We start from the raw sequence: 18,446 nt of genomic DNA, 5'->3' as shown, positions 1-18,446 counted from the left end.
TATTAAAACATTAATAGTATTATAGTTGTGCATATCTAATTATAATCATGTATAGAGAAATGGAAAATAACTCATGATGCGTGCATACCAGACTATCGGCAGTTGATCCTCCGCCAAAAAAGTCTACGATTGGCTGATTCACATTGTTCGTAGGTGAGCTGAGGAATGGATTCGTGCTTGGCCCACCAGATGGAGATTGCACTTTAGCCTAAAACATTTCATAAAACAAAAACATAATACAGACTTTAAAACTCAAAATTCTCTCAAAACAGAAGAGTTATGGCGATTTTTCACCAAATAGACGAATAAATTGAAAGGGCACACTGCATATGGGCACAAGTGTCAAAACCCGAATTTTACAGGGGAACTAAAAAACTGTCTAGTTTTCACGCAAATAATTTTAATCAAAAAAGTGCAAAAACTTTTTGAGGTACTGTTAGGCTTTATTGAATCATGAAACGAAAATCCTGAAAGAAGCATCCTTGTTTGAAAAAATCTTTGTCAAGAGAACAGCGTGTCCCCATAAAATCTGATTTCAATGCATGAAAAGTTGCGTAACTTTTTTTTTCAATTAAAAAAAAAACGATAAAGTACTTTTGAGCTATTGATTAGCTCTATTGAATCGGAAAAACAGCGCTTTAAAAAATATAAACATATGTGAGTAAGCCCTAGTCAAATATCGGCGCGGGCCAGAAAGCTTCAATTTTAACACATAAAAACTAACCAGAATTCATCATTTTTGACGGACAAACATTAAAAAACCAGAATCGAAACGTGCTCGGAAAATCAATGATACCGCGGTGACACTAAGACCTATATTTTCGGGTCGAACTGGACCAAAATCTTCTACAGGGACACGAGTTAGGGGGAAACAAGTACAGTGAAACTCTTCAATAGCCCTCCCTTCTACAGCCCTTCCGAAAATTGAGGTCACGCCGCATGAAGATGTAACTGGAGCTGCGCGGTGTGCGCGGGATATGCGGCTGTCACTCAGGCGAGCACTCAAGCATGAACAAACAAAAACGGAGCGGGCTATAATGAGTTTAGTTCCCACCCACCGTCAGCCCCAAAATTGGTGCTATAGAAGAGTTTCACTGTAGTTTAAATCAATAAACCGATTTTCGAAAATTTGACATTTATGCCCGATTGCAGTGTGGCCTTTCAATTATTTTAAATAAAATTTATGTAGATACCATATTGAAGTTAAGTTTTTAGGCCAAAAAGTTGAAGCTGTCAAAAGATGAATTTTTAACAATAAGGTTAATTTTTAATTAAGAAAAGTGAGTTTTTAAACAAATAGTTGGATTTTTAACAACGAAATAGTTGAACTTTCAAACGAAAGAGACGAATTTTTCATAAAATAGTTGAACTTTTAACCACATAGTTCAAATTTCAAAACAAAAAGACACATTTTTTAGGAGATAATTTCAAAAAGACAACTGAATTTTCGATCGAAAAGATGATTGATAAAACAGATGAACTTTCAATCAAACAATTAAATTATACGCAATTGTTGAATTTCTAATCTGCAAATATAAATTTTCAAACAAATGGTAAAATTTTTAAACAAGAAAATAAAAATTCAACCAAAAACAGTTGTGATATAAACGAAATAACTGAATTTTCGAGGCAAAGACATGACTTTTCTAGAGGTTCATTTTCGCCCAAAAAAGGAGACTTTTGACAAAAAAATATGCCCTTTCTATAAAAAAAAACGATTATTTAACAAGACAATTAAATTTTCAATCGAAAAAATCATTACCCAAATAGTTGCATTTTTAGCTAAGAAATATCAGTTTTCAACCCAAAATGGGATGAAGAAATTTTCGGATTAAAAATTATTTTTTAAAAATTGAGTTCGACTAAAAAAGATCAACTTTTAAAACAATAGTAGAATCCTCAACCGGAAAGATAGATTTCAAAATGAACAAGATTATTTTTCTACCCAAAAAAACGATTTTTCTACAAAAATACATTAATTTTCAAACAAATAGTTGAATTTTCAACTTATGAAGGATACATTTTGAACAAAAAATGGAATATTTAAATTTTCAGATAAAAAAAAATGAGTTATCAATATAAGCAACACGTTTTTAACCAAATGGATCAATTTTAAATCAAATAGGTACATCTTAAACAAATAGATTTTTAAGAAAGTATTTAAACTTAAAAAAATGGTTAAATTTCAAACTGAAGAAAGAGGAATTTTTAACCACGTAGTTAAATTTTCAACCAGAAAGAATTAATTTTCCATCAAAAAGACTCATTTTTAAAAACAAAAAATAATTTTTAATCAAAATGACTTTTTGACTCAAAAATATGAATTTATAACAAAAAACTTCATTTTTAATAAAATAATTTAATTATCTACTAAATTGTTTAATTTTCAAGCTAAAAAGATGAATTTTTCAACAAAACACATGAATTTTTAACTAAAAAAGATCTTTTTTAACCAAAAATGAATAGTCAGTGAGATCTTCCAACGAAAATAAGAAAAAAATCCACTAACAAGATGACGTGTTGTTAATTTAAGATTAACCAAATTTGACTACAAAACTTTATCAATTTTTAAGGAAATAGATGTGAGAATTGACCATCTGAACGTGAAACTGACAACAAATTATATCAGGACCGTCTGCGAATAACGATAAAAAATGTAAAATCGTCAGTTTTAATGGAAATTAAAACTTACTTCCGAAATACTGAGTTTCTGAATATGACTGAGAAATATTTGATTTAAAAAAAGTTAGCCAATTCAGATTCAATTTACCAAGAATTTTGAGAAACAATTTTTGAGATTTTAAAAGTAGGAAGGCGGTCAAGGTTAAACATGAAATGTTCAATTTTGTTACAAAAAATAAAATCCGCAGTTTTTTCCAATAAACAATCATAATTTCAAGAAATATCGATGCTGCAAGGTAGGACAACTAGTTATGCACTGACAACCTAAAAAAACATTTAACAGCGGAGATTTCAACCAAATAGTAGAATTTACAGCCAAAAAAGATGAGAATTAAGCAGAGTTAAATTTTTATAATGTAATAAATTTCAATCAAATAGTATATTTTTTAACAAAATAGATACATTTTGGACATCTTGTCATAAATCTCGTCTCGTTTCAAATCCCGTCTCGAATCTCGTCTCGAGTCTCTTGAAAAAATCACGAACGACGCACACCCCATCGAAACTATAAGGTTTTTTAAACTTTACAACTTATATCGTCATGCCACGAATCTCGTCTCTTTCCAATCCCATATCATATCTTGTTTTGAATCTCGAATCTTTTCTTGAACTTCGAATCTTGTCTTGAATTTGGTTTCGAATCGCGTCCCGAGTCTTGTGAAAAAAGCACGACAGGCTACACCCGACCGAAAGTATAAGGATGTCTTCAACTTTACACCTAATCTCATTTTGTCTCGAATCTCGCCTCTTTTCGAATCAGGTCTCGAATTCCGTCTCGAGTCTTGTGTAAAAAGCACGGCATGCGGACACCCGACCCAAAGTATGAGGGTTTCTTCACCTTAACCCATAGTTTTATCTTGTCACGAACCTCGTCTCGTTTCAAATACTGTCTCGAATCTGGTCTTGAAGCTCATCTCGAGTCTTGTCAAAAAAGTACGACGAACGGGCGAGGAAAGGGCAAAGAGGGGAATTTGGGAAAGAGTGGGAAGTCTAATGATAATATAACAGATTAGAGTAAAAAATAGTAAACTGTGTGAAAAAAAAACGAACCTTGTACTGATTCATTGCAGCCTCTTCCTCAGCAAGGGCTTGTTGTCTCAAAGCCTCATCTATGTGACCATTTCCAGTGTGCTCCAGACGCTGGTTACTGGCAGCAGTTCCAAATGCCGTACTGGTGGAAGATAGGGCGGACACTCCCGACTTTACATTCGTTCTATTGCTGCTTGGGCAATTATAGGGCGACGGATTTCTCGATCGGAAGGGGATTGAGGAAGCGGTAATTGTGACGTTTCAATGTCGAGAAATGGTGAAGGAGTGAGCGGGAAATTTGATAATTGAAAATAAAGGAGAGAAAAACAAAAAAACAAAGAAAGAGTGTAGTACATGTAAATGCGGCAATATGTACAAAATTATAATTATGTACGGTGTGCTTGTAAGTTTTATGGAATTCAAACAGTGACGCACAATACATGCTTTTCTTAATTACGTATTTATTTTTTACAAGAGCAATTTTACTCAACTTATTTCACCTCAGACTTTAAAGACTAGATTACAGAATTTTCATGATCTCTCAAGGTGGCCGCAAAACTTTATTTTCAAAATTCCCTGACTTTTTTCTACCCAATTTTTCGAATATTTTAAGACCAAAATTCTAGTCTTGGAAGTATAATTCGAAACAATTCGACTCATAAGGCTTCAAAATAATTCTAGTTAAATTCGAAGGAATTCAAATAAATTTGCAAAATTTACAAATAAAATTTCATTCATTTCAGTAAAACTGAAGTGAATTTAGAGGAATTGAAGGAAAATAGGAAGAATTCGATGAAACTACTTAAAATTAAAGATTAAGATTATTACACTATTAAGCCATTTCCCTTTCGGGGTAAAGATGAATCTAAAAAATTCAAATAAATTGAGAAAATTGAAAAATAAACAAAATAAAACCATTGAATTTATTAATTTTGAAATCAGTTGAAAAATATTCAAGGGAATTCAAAAGGATTTGAAAAAACCCTAAACAATTTAAGGGGAAGTTAAAAGGATTCACGTTTAACTAAACCAAAAATTGTAAAAATCCATTCAATTAAGTATAATTCACTGAATTTAAAGAAATTCAAGTGAATAAAACAAATTTAAGAGATTTCCAAAGCATTCCGGATAAATAAATAGTCATTCAGGGTGAATTCTAAATTAATTCAAATGAATTGCAAAATATATTTGAAAATCTCTTCTAATCTCTGAAACTCTATAAGATGCCTTGATTCGTGCAAATAAGTTTTTTGAAATACGTTAAAATATTATAAAATCCTGTAAAATTCTATTAAATCTGATGTTTCCTGAAATTATGGAAAATTTATTAAAGTACTTTTTCGAGAGCTTTTAAATACCATAAAATCATTGAATTCCTCGGAAATTTTATAAAATCCCTTGGAATCTTTTAAAACGCCCTAAAATATTTCAAATTTTTTGAAATCTTTTGAACTCTCTAGCAATTTTTTAAAACTCTTGAAAATACATATGGGTTTTAAAAATACCCTAAAACATTTAAAATCCGTTGAAATTTAAAAAATATTTTTAAAACACTTTGAAATTTTTAAAAATACCCTAAAATTTTTCAAAACATCTGGAACAACTTGTAATTACTAAAATTTATTGTAAGTACTTCAAGATATTTCAAATCCTTTAATAGCTTTAGAAATACCTTGGAATTTCTTAAGTCTATTAAAAATACGCTAAAAAATCTTTACAATTCTTTGAAATCCCTTCAATTTTTTAATAAATGGAAGATTCTCTGGAATATTTCAAAATATTATAAAATTTTATGCATTCCTTTAAATCTTTATTAATATCTTGAAATATTACAAATTTTCAAAGATCTAATACATTTCAAGTTAAATTCAAAATAATTAAAATTAATTGAAAAAAGTTCCATTGATTTGAGTAAAGTCAAAGTTAATTTAGAAATTAAAACTAAAGGTGAATTTAAAAAAAAATAGATCGAAATTAAAAAATAGAAACAAATTTATTGAATTCAATAAGTTTGAAATAAGCTTAGGAAAATTTAAGGGAACTCTAAAGAATTTAATAAAATGCCAAGGAATGCAGGGCAAGCTTGAAAGACTTCGCGATGAATTTAAAAAATCCAATGAATTGAGTATAATTGATCAAATGTGGAATAGTTAAAGAGAATTCAACAAATTCGAAATTAATTACAAAAAATATAAGAAAATTACTTCAAATATTTAAAACTATCTTGGAAATCTCTTAAAATTGTCGGAATATTTTGAAAATGCGTTGGAATCTTTCAAAATACTCTAAACTATTTATAATCCTTTATAACTTTTCAAAATATTTAAATGAATTAAAAATTCGCTAAAATATGTTAGATTACTTCATATTTTGTAAAGCTCTTGAAAAAAATCTTGGTATTTTTTTAAAATACCCTAAAATATTTAAAATCTAAATGCCTTCAAATTAAAGTGTTACCCCAAGGGTTAATTTATTGAAATCAATCTGACTGAAGTGATATTTCAATTGCAAAAAGTGACTAGGGTGACTTTATCTTTAAAAAGTAACTAAAAAGTGAATTAAAAAAAAATGTTTAAAGGTAACTACGGCAGTCCTGATTATTCTTAACAGTTGCTTAGTGCTTACAGAAATTTCCTGCTTTTTGCCATTTTTTGTTTCAAATCCCGGCCATTCCCTTGTCAAAAAAATTCCATGAATTCTCCTTAATTTCCAGGTTTTCCTTGACATGCGGCCACCCTGTTTCCACTTTTGAATGAAAAATATATTTCTAGGTACAACTATCATTTTCAAAAAGAAAAGACCCTGCCTTGTGGACCAATCGAGACTAGAGATGAAATAATTGTAAATTAAAATCTAGATTATGGGTCACTGTGGTATTTTTTTAACGAGCGGCTTACAAAAGCGCACAAAAGTGAATATTGAGATAAAAATCTATAGACGATCAAAAACAGTATTTAAGTTTTGTATGAATATAGTCCGAAAAAGGATCTAAGTTCTAATATTGATAAATGTCAGTAACGGAATAATCTGAATGTTCTTAAAAAAAAAAAAAACAATTAAAATATTAAAACCCGAAAAAAACTTCCGCTTATGTAACTGTTATTTTTTTCAATTTCTTTTTCCAATTTCTTTTTCCAATCAATATCCCCAAGTGATTCATTTTACACGGTATTATTCAAGGCGAAATGGACAAATAATTATTTAAGACACGAGACTCATTGTAAAACGTAAATTTGTGGTACGATTAATAAAGTAAATCAGAATCTTTGAAAGTTATAAATAGCCATCAGTGTTTCATTTTTGGCGCTATTGTATATATTGTGTATTACAAAACGGACCGCTAAAGTTTGACTGACTGATTTCAGGTGAAATCGGACTGAAAAATTCAAAATGATTAAAGTAATTGGTAATAGCACTAAAAGCTTTCTTCGTGGCATCACGAATAAATTTTTGTTTTAATTCAAAAAGTTTTTCGTCATCGGGCAAGCCGATTGAAAATTATAAAATTTTCTACATTTTGCCTATGAAAAAAAATTGTTTTCAATAATTTTGGGGGTAAACTTTATGGAAGTACATGAAGTTAGACGGAAAAATTAGACATTTTTTCAGTTTTTGAAATATTACAAATCGACGAAAGCAAAATTTCCTTACTTTTTTCCGTCTAAGGTTATTCACTTCCATAAACTTTGCAAAAAAAAAAATATTTTTATTGTGGATCCTTTCCAAATGGACTTTTACGAGTCTGACATAAAAATGACTTATTTCAGAATCTGTAAAAAGTATTTAAAAATTAGGAAAAAATGAGGAAAATAGCATTTTTCGTCATTTTTTGAAATTATATATTTCGAGAACATTTTACTTTACACAAAAAAAATGAAAAAAAAAACTTTTCCCACAAAAAAATTTAAAATCTTAAAATTTAGAAAAATCTTAATATACTTTTTAGTGCTATTACCAATGAATCCAATAATTTTTAGTTTTTTTTGCCAAACCTACTAGTAATTTGATGGATTTGTTTTGGGTTGAAATATATTGTTTCTAAGGTAAAATATAAGACACGTATTTTTTCTTTTTCGCCAAAAAATTAAATACATAAAACTTGAATATCGGGGTGAATTATAAAAAAATTACGAAAATTTTCTGTAAAAAGTTGTAGCTTGAGAAAAAATTAACATAATTTAATTTTCTTTGCAACAGATTGTAGGGGAGTGTTTTTGACTCACAAAAGAAAATTTTTATTGCTATTAGAACTTCGCGCAAACAACTTTTTTTCTATACACCCTAATGTACAGTCTTTTAAATTCATTAAAGCGAATTCCAATTTTCTTTACATGATTAAAATGGCGTACATTTTTTAAAACAAAATTCAAAAATAGATTTTTCACAAAAGGCCTTAGATTTTTTTCTTGATCATGTGAGTTTCGTCCTCTCGAAACTATTTCTCCGTATAGAAAAACTTTTTTTTCAATATAAATAAATATGTAAATTATATAAACATATTTCTTCATATAAAATATATTTTTCATAATATAAATTCCTTTTTTAAACATTTATGAAAAAATAAACAGTTTTATGTATTAAAGAAACGTATATAATATATATTTAAAAAATGTACAATTACATGAACTATGTAACCATTTTTTTCAATTTTTCCGCCTACGTTACCTAATTTTTATAAATCTTTTAAAAAACTCTAAAATATTTCCCATCCGCTGATGAAAAGCCTTGAAATTTTTTTTAATAAGCCCTGGAAAATTGCAGAGAATCTTTTGAAATATCCTAAAATATTTAAAATTCTATTAAATTGTTTGAAATCTATTAAAATGCATTAAAATTGCAAAATGTGTAACTGAATTTCCCTAAAATTATCTCAATTTTAGGAAACTTGAAACTTAATTTTCATCAATTGATCATAACTTTCCGAAATTCATTATCAGGTTGACATAATTGTTCCAAAAAAATAAAAATTCCGAATGCTAAAAAATATGAAAATATAATTACCGAAACAGCGCATTTCGGAAAAATGAGAATTTCCGACATTTTAAATCAATAGAAATAAATATGATCACCGAAAATGTTTATTAAAGAAATGTAATATTTCGAAATTATTGAATTCCCAAAATTGCATAATTTAAAAAAGCCCGAAATTTCAAATTGCCGCAATTAGTAAATTACGGAAGTTTCAAAATCCCGAAAAAAGTTATATTCAATATTCTTATATCGGTTAAAACAATGTTTTATTTGACTGTAATACGGAAATAGATTATAATTTTTAAGAACACTTTTGAATTGAAATCTATGATGAATTTTTTTTAATCTATATTGAAATTTCGTTATTTTGAAATTTTGGGTTTAATAGTTTCAGAAGTTTGGAAAATTGAAGTCTTCACTTTCGCTCTTCATAATCATCCCAATTTACGAATTTGTATTTATACATCATTAAAAAGAAGAAATCTTTAATAAAGAATCCTTAAAATTTAAGAATTTTCTACTGTACCTATTTAAAAATTTCAATTCAATACACCAAATTCTCGCTCTCAGTCCACTGTCGGGGGTTGCGTTTACAATTAGCCTTGGACTCAATTTCTAGGAAGACTGAGAACGGGGTGACTGAGAGCAAGAGTTTGGTGTATTTTCATAATTCAAGAATTTTCAATTGTAACTCTTCAAACTTTTAGACCTTTAAATGTTAAATCTTAAAAATTGAAGAATTTTAAATTACACATCGTTAAAAATTAAGAGTTTTCCAAATTTAAATCTTTAACATTAAACTTTTTAAAAACAAAATGTTTCAAAATTACATAGCTTTAAAATATAAATCTTTAAAAATGAAGAATTGTCAAGTCTGTGTTTAAGATTTTTTTTTCGATATACTAATTTTTATAGAAAATTTTCGATAATTTTTTATAACTCATCTTAATATTCTAGTAGCCATTAGCTCCTGATTTTTTTTTTAAACAAAAAATACGTGTCTCATATCTTCCCTCGGAAAAACAATATATTTCAGCCCCAAACAATTCCGGGACTTCACCAGGGTCAGACTGCCCGATTTCATATGAAACTGGTCGACTATAACAAAACACTAGTGACAAAAGACTTTCCACAAAACATTTTTCGATAATTCGCTTAGTGTTTCTCTAATCTGCATCAGTTGAAAATGTGAAGAGATGAAGTTTAGAGCCAATATTTTAGTAAAATTATCGAATATACAAACAACTTGTTACTCTAAATACGATTACAATTATACTGGCACAGCTTATTCGACAAGAAAATGCTAAGCATCACAGATTTACAATTAAAACTTGAAAAATGTGTATCTTATTACGACAACATGCTCAGCCAAAATTGTGCGGTTAGAAAATCCACAACCTATTACGTGTAACCTGTTTAAGACTTCATTCTTACTGAAAAGGTGAACCTATACCATTCAGAATTTTCTTTGGATTCATACTCCTTCCAGGAGTAAAATTAAATTAGAAGTAAAATAAAATTTTATTATTTAGTTCAAGAGTGAATGATTTTTTTGAAAATTCGTCTTCGATAATGAAATCAAACTGTTTTTTTTATCTCAAATTAAAATCTTCTTTGATTGAAATATTTAAATATTTGGTACAAAATTAAACTGCTTGTCGAAAAATTCGTCTTTTTCCTTAATTGAAAATTAATTCTCGCCATTGGAAATTTAAAAAATCCATTTTTGTTTAAAAATGATATGTTTTAGTTTACAAACTAAAATATTTACTTAAGAATGTTTATAAATAAGAAAAGTATGAACTAAAAATTAATTAAATAAGTCAAATATTTGGTTAAAAATGTATGTATCTTATTAAAAACCTGTCTTTTCTGATAAAAAATTTAATTATTTGATTAAAAATGCATGTATTTTGTTAAAACTTCGTCTTTGCTGGTAGACAATTTTCTTGGTGGATAATTCAAGTATGTGGTTACAAATGTATGTATTTTATTAAGAATTTGTCTTTTCTATTAGAAAATTAATCTTCTTGGTAGAAAATTCAACTATAAGTTAAATATTCATGTATTTTGTTAAAGAATCGTATTTGCTGATAAAAATTAATCTTCTGAGTTGAAAATTCATCTTTTTAATTTAAAGTTTATCTATTTACTTCAAAGATCACATTTTTGACTTGAAAAATCAACTCTTTGGATGACTTTGATTCTTTATTGATTAAAATATATATATATTTTTTTAATTTCATCTTCTTGATTTGAAAATTCATCACTTTCGGTATAAATTTAACATTTTGTTGGAAATTTGTTCTTTTTGGTTCAATTCTACTGTTTTTTATTTAAAATGAAAATATGCTTTTCGTTAAAATATCAAGTGTTCTTGTGAAAATTGTGAGAAAATAGCGTCTTTAATGTCATTTTTTCGAAATAGTAGAAATATAGTACCATTACTCAAAAAATTGTCAAATAGTATCACAGGATATCTACTGAAATCCTAGAAAAAAATTCCTTGACAATTCCCGGTTAAATATATTAGAATTGTCAATTAATTAAATAATTAAATAATACTAAAAACGTAATTAATCATTTCCTGAATTTGTTGCTAAAATTTATGACTTTGTATAATAATTCCTACCATTTTTTATTCAATCTTGCTATACTTAAATTTAAGTGCATATTTAGATTAAATTAATGTGGGTACTATATTAAATTCAATTTACCCCTCCAATTCCTAATTTTTAAAGTAGAAATATTGCATTTTCAACGAAATAGATCATTTTTCTACCATAAAGAACCATTAAAAAACACGAATTCTTAACCAAATAGTTGAATTTTTAACTAAAAAATATAATTTTGTTTAATTTCAAATAAATAAACATTGTTTAAATTTCAGTTTAAAAAATTAATTTCCCACAAAATCTATAACTTTTTAACCAAAGTGATTAATTTTCAACTAAAATGATGAATCTTCTTTTGGAATAGATAAATTTTAAACCAAAAAGATTATTTTTTTAACTGAAGAATTTAAATTTGAAACAAATGATTTTATTTCCAATCGAAAAGAGAAATTTTCAATTACATTTTTAACTAAGATGATGAGTATTCAATTGGAATAGTTGAATTTTAAACCAAAAAGATGAATTATCAAGTAAAATGATGAATTTATAAAAATGGAAACGTTGAATTCTCAAACAAAAAGATGAATATTTAATCAAGAAGATTAATTTCTACGAAAAAAAAAACAATTTGAAATAAAGTACATAAATTTTCAACTAAAAAAGAGAAGTTATCAATAAAAAAAAATGAATAGTTAAATCTTTAGTTCTTGAAATTAATGTTAAACTTCAACTAAACTAATAGAATATTTAATTAGAATATGTAGTTCTATTTTTAGTTGCAAACAAATAATAATTTCGAAAAAAGCTAATTCGCAAAAAATAGTTACATTTTCAAATAAAGTGATGAATTTTAACTTTTAACCCAGAAGTTAAATTTTTATTACAGTAAAAAGATAAATTCTGAAAGAAAAATGTAGTAATTGATATTTTAGCAAAAAAAGAAAAAAAGAAAAGATTTTCATTTTTAATCAAAAGCAGTTAGATTCAACAAGGAAAGAATTTAAAAAAAAAAAACATACATAAATTTTCAACTAAAAACGATCAATTTTCAACCAAAAATAGAATAGTTTAATTTTCAGTTACAAACATGTCAAACGAAAAAAAAATTAATTTTCAAAAAATATTTAAATACAGTAATATAAAGCTACTTACACAAATAAAGAATCATCGTTATTCAATTTTATATTGCAATTAAAAAAGAAAATAAGCACCCTCTTGAAAAAATTTCTTGACTTAAAAAAAAATTCTCTAACATTTCAAGGTTTTTCCAGATGCATAAAAATTCCCTGAGTTTCCATGTTTTCCAGATAAGGTAGACACTTAATTGCAGAGACGAGTATAAATCTAAACAAAATTCCGAAGGGTGTAGATTCTCCTTCTCAAACACAAATGACGAACAACATGTAAGTGAAATTTAAACTAAAATATGCTGTGCTCTTGTGAAGTAAAAAGCATTGTGTCATTATTTTTATTTTTTAAATTTATTTTTTATCAAGTAAAACTATCCAGGGCAGATTATATGTCTCAATACCATCTACTGCAAAATAAGCGTGCATTTTTTCAAATAATTAACACTTGAATTTAATTATACGTGACTCATAATATTTCAGTTCCACGCATTAATTGTTTGATTAATGTGCATCGACATAATTATTAATGACATACCAGGTTAAAACCAGATAGAGTGAAAGTGTTAATCCTAAAACGACTGAAAATCTATTACATCAAGTTAGTTTCTGAATACGTATGTTCTGTGTGTGTACCATACAATTTTGAAAAGGTATTAAAGAGGGTACGTGAAAGAGGAAGGATTTCGAAATTATAAATATTTCCGTCACAAAGGTATTAGTAATAAATAAGTTGGGACAATGATTCTAAAAACACAGTGGGAATATCAAAGAGTCTTCGAAACGAAATTGGATGTAAGGCTCTTTCGATATGCATGTTAATGAAATTAAAATTGTTAAAATTTCCAACTAATAAAATGAAAAAGCAAGTTATTAAATTATTGTTAATCCCGCTGTATTATTCTGATAAATATTAAGAGCAAAAAAAAATATATATATAATTAAAGACAATATACCTGGCAGTTTGAGTTGGCGTATTGGCGGCTGAACCCTTCTTTCCTTCGAGGGCAGCAAGATGCTGTTCCAAGGCATCTAACAGACTACTGGGGGCCTGAAATCGAGTATCGAATATTGGTTAAATTAAAATCTAAAATATTACGAATATTAATTTGGGAGCGTATAAATATTACTTGATGATCAAAATTTTACGTGACATTGAAGCTGATCCCTCTTCTATTTTTAAATAAGAAATAAAACTTTATTTTTATATAACGGTGAATCAAAAAATGATTAATGAGTTTAAACTATTCGATGCTAATAAGAAAATACCTTAAATTAAATTATCTAGAAATTTTATTAAAAATTTGAGAACATTGATATAATATAAATATTAAATTAGATGGCACGGATTCACTTAAAAAGATTAAGGGCCTTTCGTAAACTATCCCACCCCCATTTTTTTAAGTCAAATTTGTTCTCCTGTTTTCAAGAAACTTCCCCCTTTTCTCGTTTTACCCCGTAAGTTTAAAATGAATTAATAGAAACCAATAAGTAAATCCAACTATCATTCCTTAGAAGTTGATTTTTTTGTTGGCTGAAATGTCTATACTATATGGTGAGAAAATTGAAACATTTGGTTAAAAATTAAACTGTTTTGTTAAAAAGTCATTTTTTGGTTAAAAACACAACCACTTTTAAAATTAGACTTCTTCGTTAAAAAATCTTTTTTTTTTTTTAATTGGAGACTCTTCTCTTTGGTTAAAAATGTAACTGTTTTGTTTGTAAATACTTTTTATTTTCAGTTGAAAATTAAGTTTTCGAATTGAAAACTTTAGAACTACATTTTTGGTTGAAAATTCATATTTTTCATTTGAAAATGCAAGCATGTGCTGGGTTTAAAATTCACCTATTTTGTTGATATGTGATCTTTTTTGTAGAAAATTAATCTACTTGGTTAAAAAATCAACTCTTTAGTTGAAAATTCAACTATTTGGTTGAAATAGGAACTTTTTCTTGAAAATTCAACGTTTAGATTACAAATTAATCATTTTAGTTTAATGTTGATCTCTTTAACAATTTAACCATTTTGTTGTAATATTCATTTCATTTTTATTTTATTTATTAATTTTTTACTGAAAGTTTAACTATTTCATTAATGGTTGAATATTTATGTATTTTGTTGATAATACATTTTTTTTAAAGGTTAAAAATTAAACTTTTCATCGCTTAGATTACAATTTTATCCCTTTAAATTGAATAATCATCTCTTAGGTTAAAAATCAAATTGTTCCGTTGAAAATTCGTTTTACTTTTAGTTAAATTAATTTTTTGATTGGAAATTTAACTATTCGATTAATGGTTGACAATTCAGGTATTTTTTCTATAAATATTTTTTTTTTTTAGAAAATTAACCTTCTTAATTAAAAAATAATTTTTTTAGTTGAAAATTCATCTATTTGGTTGAAAATTGAACTATTTTGCAAAAAATGATTTTTTCTTGGTTCCAATTTAATTTTCATTACTGAAAATATCAATTTTCCATTTTTGGTCGAACATTAATGTTTTAAATTAAAAATTGATAATTTTTTGCTGTAAATTCATGTATTTTATTGAAAATTCGTCCTTTCTGGTAGAATATTAATCTTGTTTAAAAATGCATCCCTTTTGTTAAAAAATGCAACTATATTGTAGATAATTAATTTTGTTATGTTGAAAAATGTACTACTTATATACTTTATATAAAATTGAAGTACTTTGTACATTTTTGTTTTGTTTTAAAGATTCATCATTTTAGTTGAAAATTAAACTATTTGGTTCAAAAATAACTTTTTTTAACTGAAAATTCACATATTTTCGGGTTAAAAATGCAACTAATTTGTAGAATGTTCATATTTTTGGCTAAAAATTCAACAACTTTGTAGCCGATTAAACTATTTATGTAAAAATTTATTTATTTTGTTGGAATTTTGTTTTGATATAAAATTAATGTTTTATCTGAAAATGTAGCTATTACATTTTTCGTAGAACTTTTGCCCTTTATAAGTTGAAAATTCGTCTATTTGGGTGAAAAATCAATTTTGTTTCTTGAAAATTAATTATTATGTTGAAAATTAGTCTTTTTTATTTGAAGAACTTGGTCAAAAATGAGTATTTTATGTCAAGAATTAGTTTTTTGAACTGAAATTTTTAAAAATCCATTTTCAGTAATGAAAATTTATATTTTTTAGTTCAAAATTCAACTATTTTGTTGAAAATTAATCTTTCTTGCTTAAAAATTAACTTTCCTGTTTAAAATTCTTCTTTTCCGGTTTAATAGTCAAAAGTTTTCTAAAACTTTTAACTTTTCAGCTTGAAAAATTCACTAATTTGTTGCAAACTCGCCTATTTGCATATGAAATCCCTCTTATTTGTTAAAAATTCATATATTTAATTGAAGATTCAACTTTTTTGTTAGATTCGTCTTTTTGTGTTGAACTCAACCAGTTATTAATTCGTTTTTTCTCTCTCGAAAATTAGTTTTTCTAACTGAAAATTTAATTACTTTTGGCAGAAAAATGAATCTTCTTGTATGAAAATTCTTCTTTATTAGGTTAAAATTGTACCGAATTGGTAATAAATTTAAATACTCTGCTGAAAATGAAATTTCTTGTCGACAACTCTACTGCTTTATACAAAAATCGTGTTGTTGGCATGAAAATTTGACTATTTAGTTGAAAATGCAACCTCTAAATTTGTTTCTATGCCACGTAACGGCGCTTCCTTAGCGAATAAATATTGCTAACTATTTCTATTAAAAACTTAAAATATCTCTAGCACTGAGTGTTAAGCTTTCAATCCGTTTTAATTTTTTTAGAACAAAAATTTCTTTTAGAGTGAAATTAAAGCACTGCGAGCCTAATATTAAAACAAAGCTCTAGGTTAATTTCTTCAGCTGCAGACAATAAATATAATGTTTCAAATTGAGAAACTACTCCAGGTGAAGAAGTTCGTCTAAAAATGTTAACAACTGTTACCTTTTACTAATTTTCAGAAAGAAAGAAAACTGGTTAGATCGATTCTTTTTACAAATTCAACGAAAATTTCAGAACAGTATCTTAGAATTTAGACAGCAATAAATAAATACCTTTGTGAGGTCTGGAATGTCACCTTTGTCGATTCCCACATTCTAAAAAAAAATTAAAGAAGGTTAATAGCTGTAAATATTTACTAAAAATGCTACTCGTAATTTAGATGATGTATGAGTAACAGAATCCCGCTTACCTCTGCTACTTTGAGAAATTCCCCGACTCTATCCATTCTAATAAGGAACTTTTTGTACAAATCTAACGCATCTCTGCATTGCTTTTTGTTCATATCAAAGTATTTTTCTGAAATTGATAAAATTATTAGTTGAATGGTTAATATTTAAATATAATTCTAAAAAAATTGATCAAGATTGACAGAGATCACAGTGATATTATTTAAATCTTTTATATGATATAAGTATCTTTTCAATATTTAATTAACGTGCATGTTTCAGCCCTTTTTCTAGTTATTTTCAGGTTAAAAAATTTGTATTTAGCTATCAAAAATCAGTTGAACACTTCAATACTTTATACTGATAAAAATACATCACAGAAAAATGCAAGAAGAATAAAGGTTGAAAAATAGATAAAAAGCATAATTCGAGAATGAATAGAACCCTGAGTTGTTTACAGTATTTTTCTAAGTATGCTAGAAAAAAATTACTTGAAAAATACACAAAAATCACTTTCTGAAAACCCGAATTTTACCGTCTTAGACGTTTAAATTTGTTTATAATTTATTTTTATCATTTAAAGGCTCTGAAATATTTTTTAATATCTTTCTTAATGTTAGGTAAAGAAATATTGGTTAAAAGAAAACATTATTCACAAAAATAACAAAATTATATAAGATATACTTTTTTTTAAATAAACAATTTGCTTACATAATAAATTAAATAATATAATAATCATCTCCAAATTAATTATAGTTTATTGGAGTGTATAATTGATTAGATTGCGCTAATTTTTTGTATATGGTTGACGATTTCGAAAAATTTATTTCTCCAACCGTAACTAACATACTTATCTCTCATACGCCGTTTCACGCATTTTCTTAGATATTTTACAAGTATTAAAAATGAGTCAAAATTCCTATTTATTTATCTCAAGCTAAATTAATAGAACCAAATAAGAGACTTCAAGATCGAATCCATTTCAAATTAGGCAGGTTCTACGATTCAAGTTGCAGAATCTCTCGGGGACGAAATATGTAGTTTTTTAGAGGAAATTAGGGGATACATATTTTTGCGATTTGTAAAAATTTTTTTAAAGGAGTTATGCGTATTTGAATTTTGGGCTTTGTTTTTCAAAAAAAAAACCCCAATTTTTTCTTTAAAATTATATAACTTTTCACCTAATTAAGATATTTCAGAGTTCTTTCCAGATTACGGTAGAGTTTATCGCCTTATTTCGAAATCCACGAGAAAATTGGAAAAATTGTTCAAAATTAACAAAATGACGGCGGTTTTTCTGAAAATACTAAAAGTAAATTTTCTCAAAAAAGCCACACTTATATTTTTTGTCATTTTTTTGTTGAATTTGTACTATCATGAGGAAAATAACTTCCGAGTTTTATGCGGGCTGAATAACTTTTGTGGCCAGAATTTGTTTTCATAAAACCGAATTCTCGCATTTTTCTTGCAAACAACAATAGATGCGAAAAATTGTTTAAAAAAATATTTTGCACAGTTAAGAGAGTTCTACAAAAAGTCATTTTACTCATTTATGATATCTTGCACCATTTCCGAGAAAATTACAAACATTCAATTTTCATAAGCAAAAAATTATCTTGATCTCAAGAATGGTTAAGCCCACATAAAACTTATAAAATATCTTATTTATATAAATAAAAATTTGTGAAAAATATGTATAAAAGTAGAAAAAATGAAGTTTTTCCTCTTTCGCAGAAATTGACCATATACGAGGGTAGTTCAATAAGTCCTTAGAATGAAGTATAAAAACAATTTTTTTTGGGTAAATTTTTTTTAATTTTTCAACATAATCTCCTTGGAGCTCTA

General features: G+C 26.8%; 1 protein-coding gene and 1 long non-coding RNA gene across 2 annotated transcripts in view; one reads left to right on the top strand and one right to left on the bottom strand.

Annotated features, from left to right (window-relative positions):
* The window catches only part of LOC117169927 (clathrin coat assembly protein AP180), a 97,849-nt gene that overhangs the window by 23,414 nt on the left and 55,989 nt on the right, over window positions 1-18,446 (bottom strand). The window contains exons 3-7 of the mRNA XM_033356436.1: window positions 16,625-16,744; window positions 16,488-16,529; window positions 13,381-13,475; window positions 3,733-3,901; window positions 89-208 (exon numbers count right to left, since the gene is read on the bottom strand). Of these exons, the coding sequence (XP_033212327.1) occupies window positions 89-208; window positions 3,733-3,901; window positions 13,381-13,475; window positions 16,488-16,529; window positions 16,625-16,744 (546 nt within the window). The remainder of the gene's footprint in view (window positions 1-88; window positions 209-3,732; window positions 3,902-13,380; window positions 13,476-16,487; window positions 16,530-16,624; window positions 16,745-18,446) is intronic.
* On the top strand, window positions 9,896-13,046 carry LOC117168850. The gene is made up of 3 exons (XR_004466561.1): window positions 9,896-10,123; window positions 12,605-12,700; window positions 12,908-13,046. It is a non-coding gene; the product is annotated as an uncharacterized LOC117168850 (long non-coding RNA).

This window comes from Belonocnema kinseyi, chromosome 3 (genome assembly GCF_010883055.1).
Source record: "Belonocnema kinseyi isolate 2016_QV_RU_SX_M_011 chromosome 3, B_treatae_v1, whole genome shotgun sequence".
In the NCBI taxonomy this organism is placed as follows: Eukaryota; Metazoa; Arthropoda; class Insecta; order Hymenoptera; family Cynipidae; genus Belonocnema; species Belonocnema kinseyi.
The sequence above is the reverse complement of the archived record's forward strand: the minus strand, read 5'-3'. Positions and strand labels throughout refer to the sequence as shown.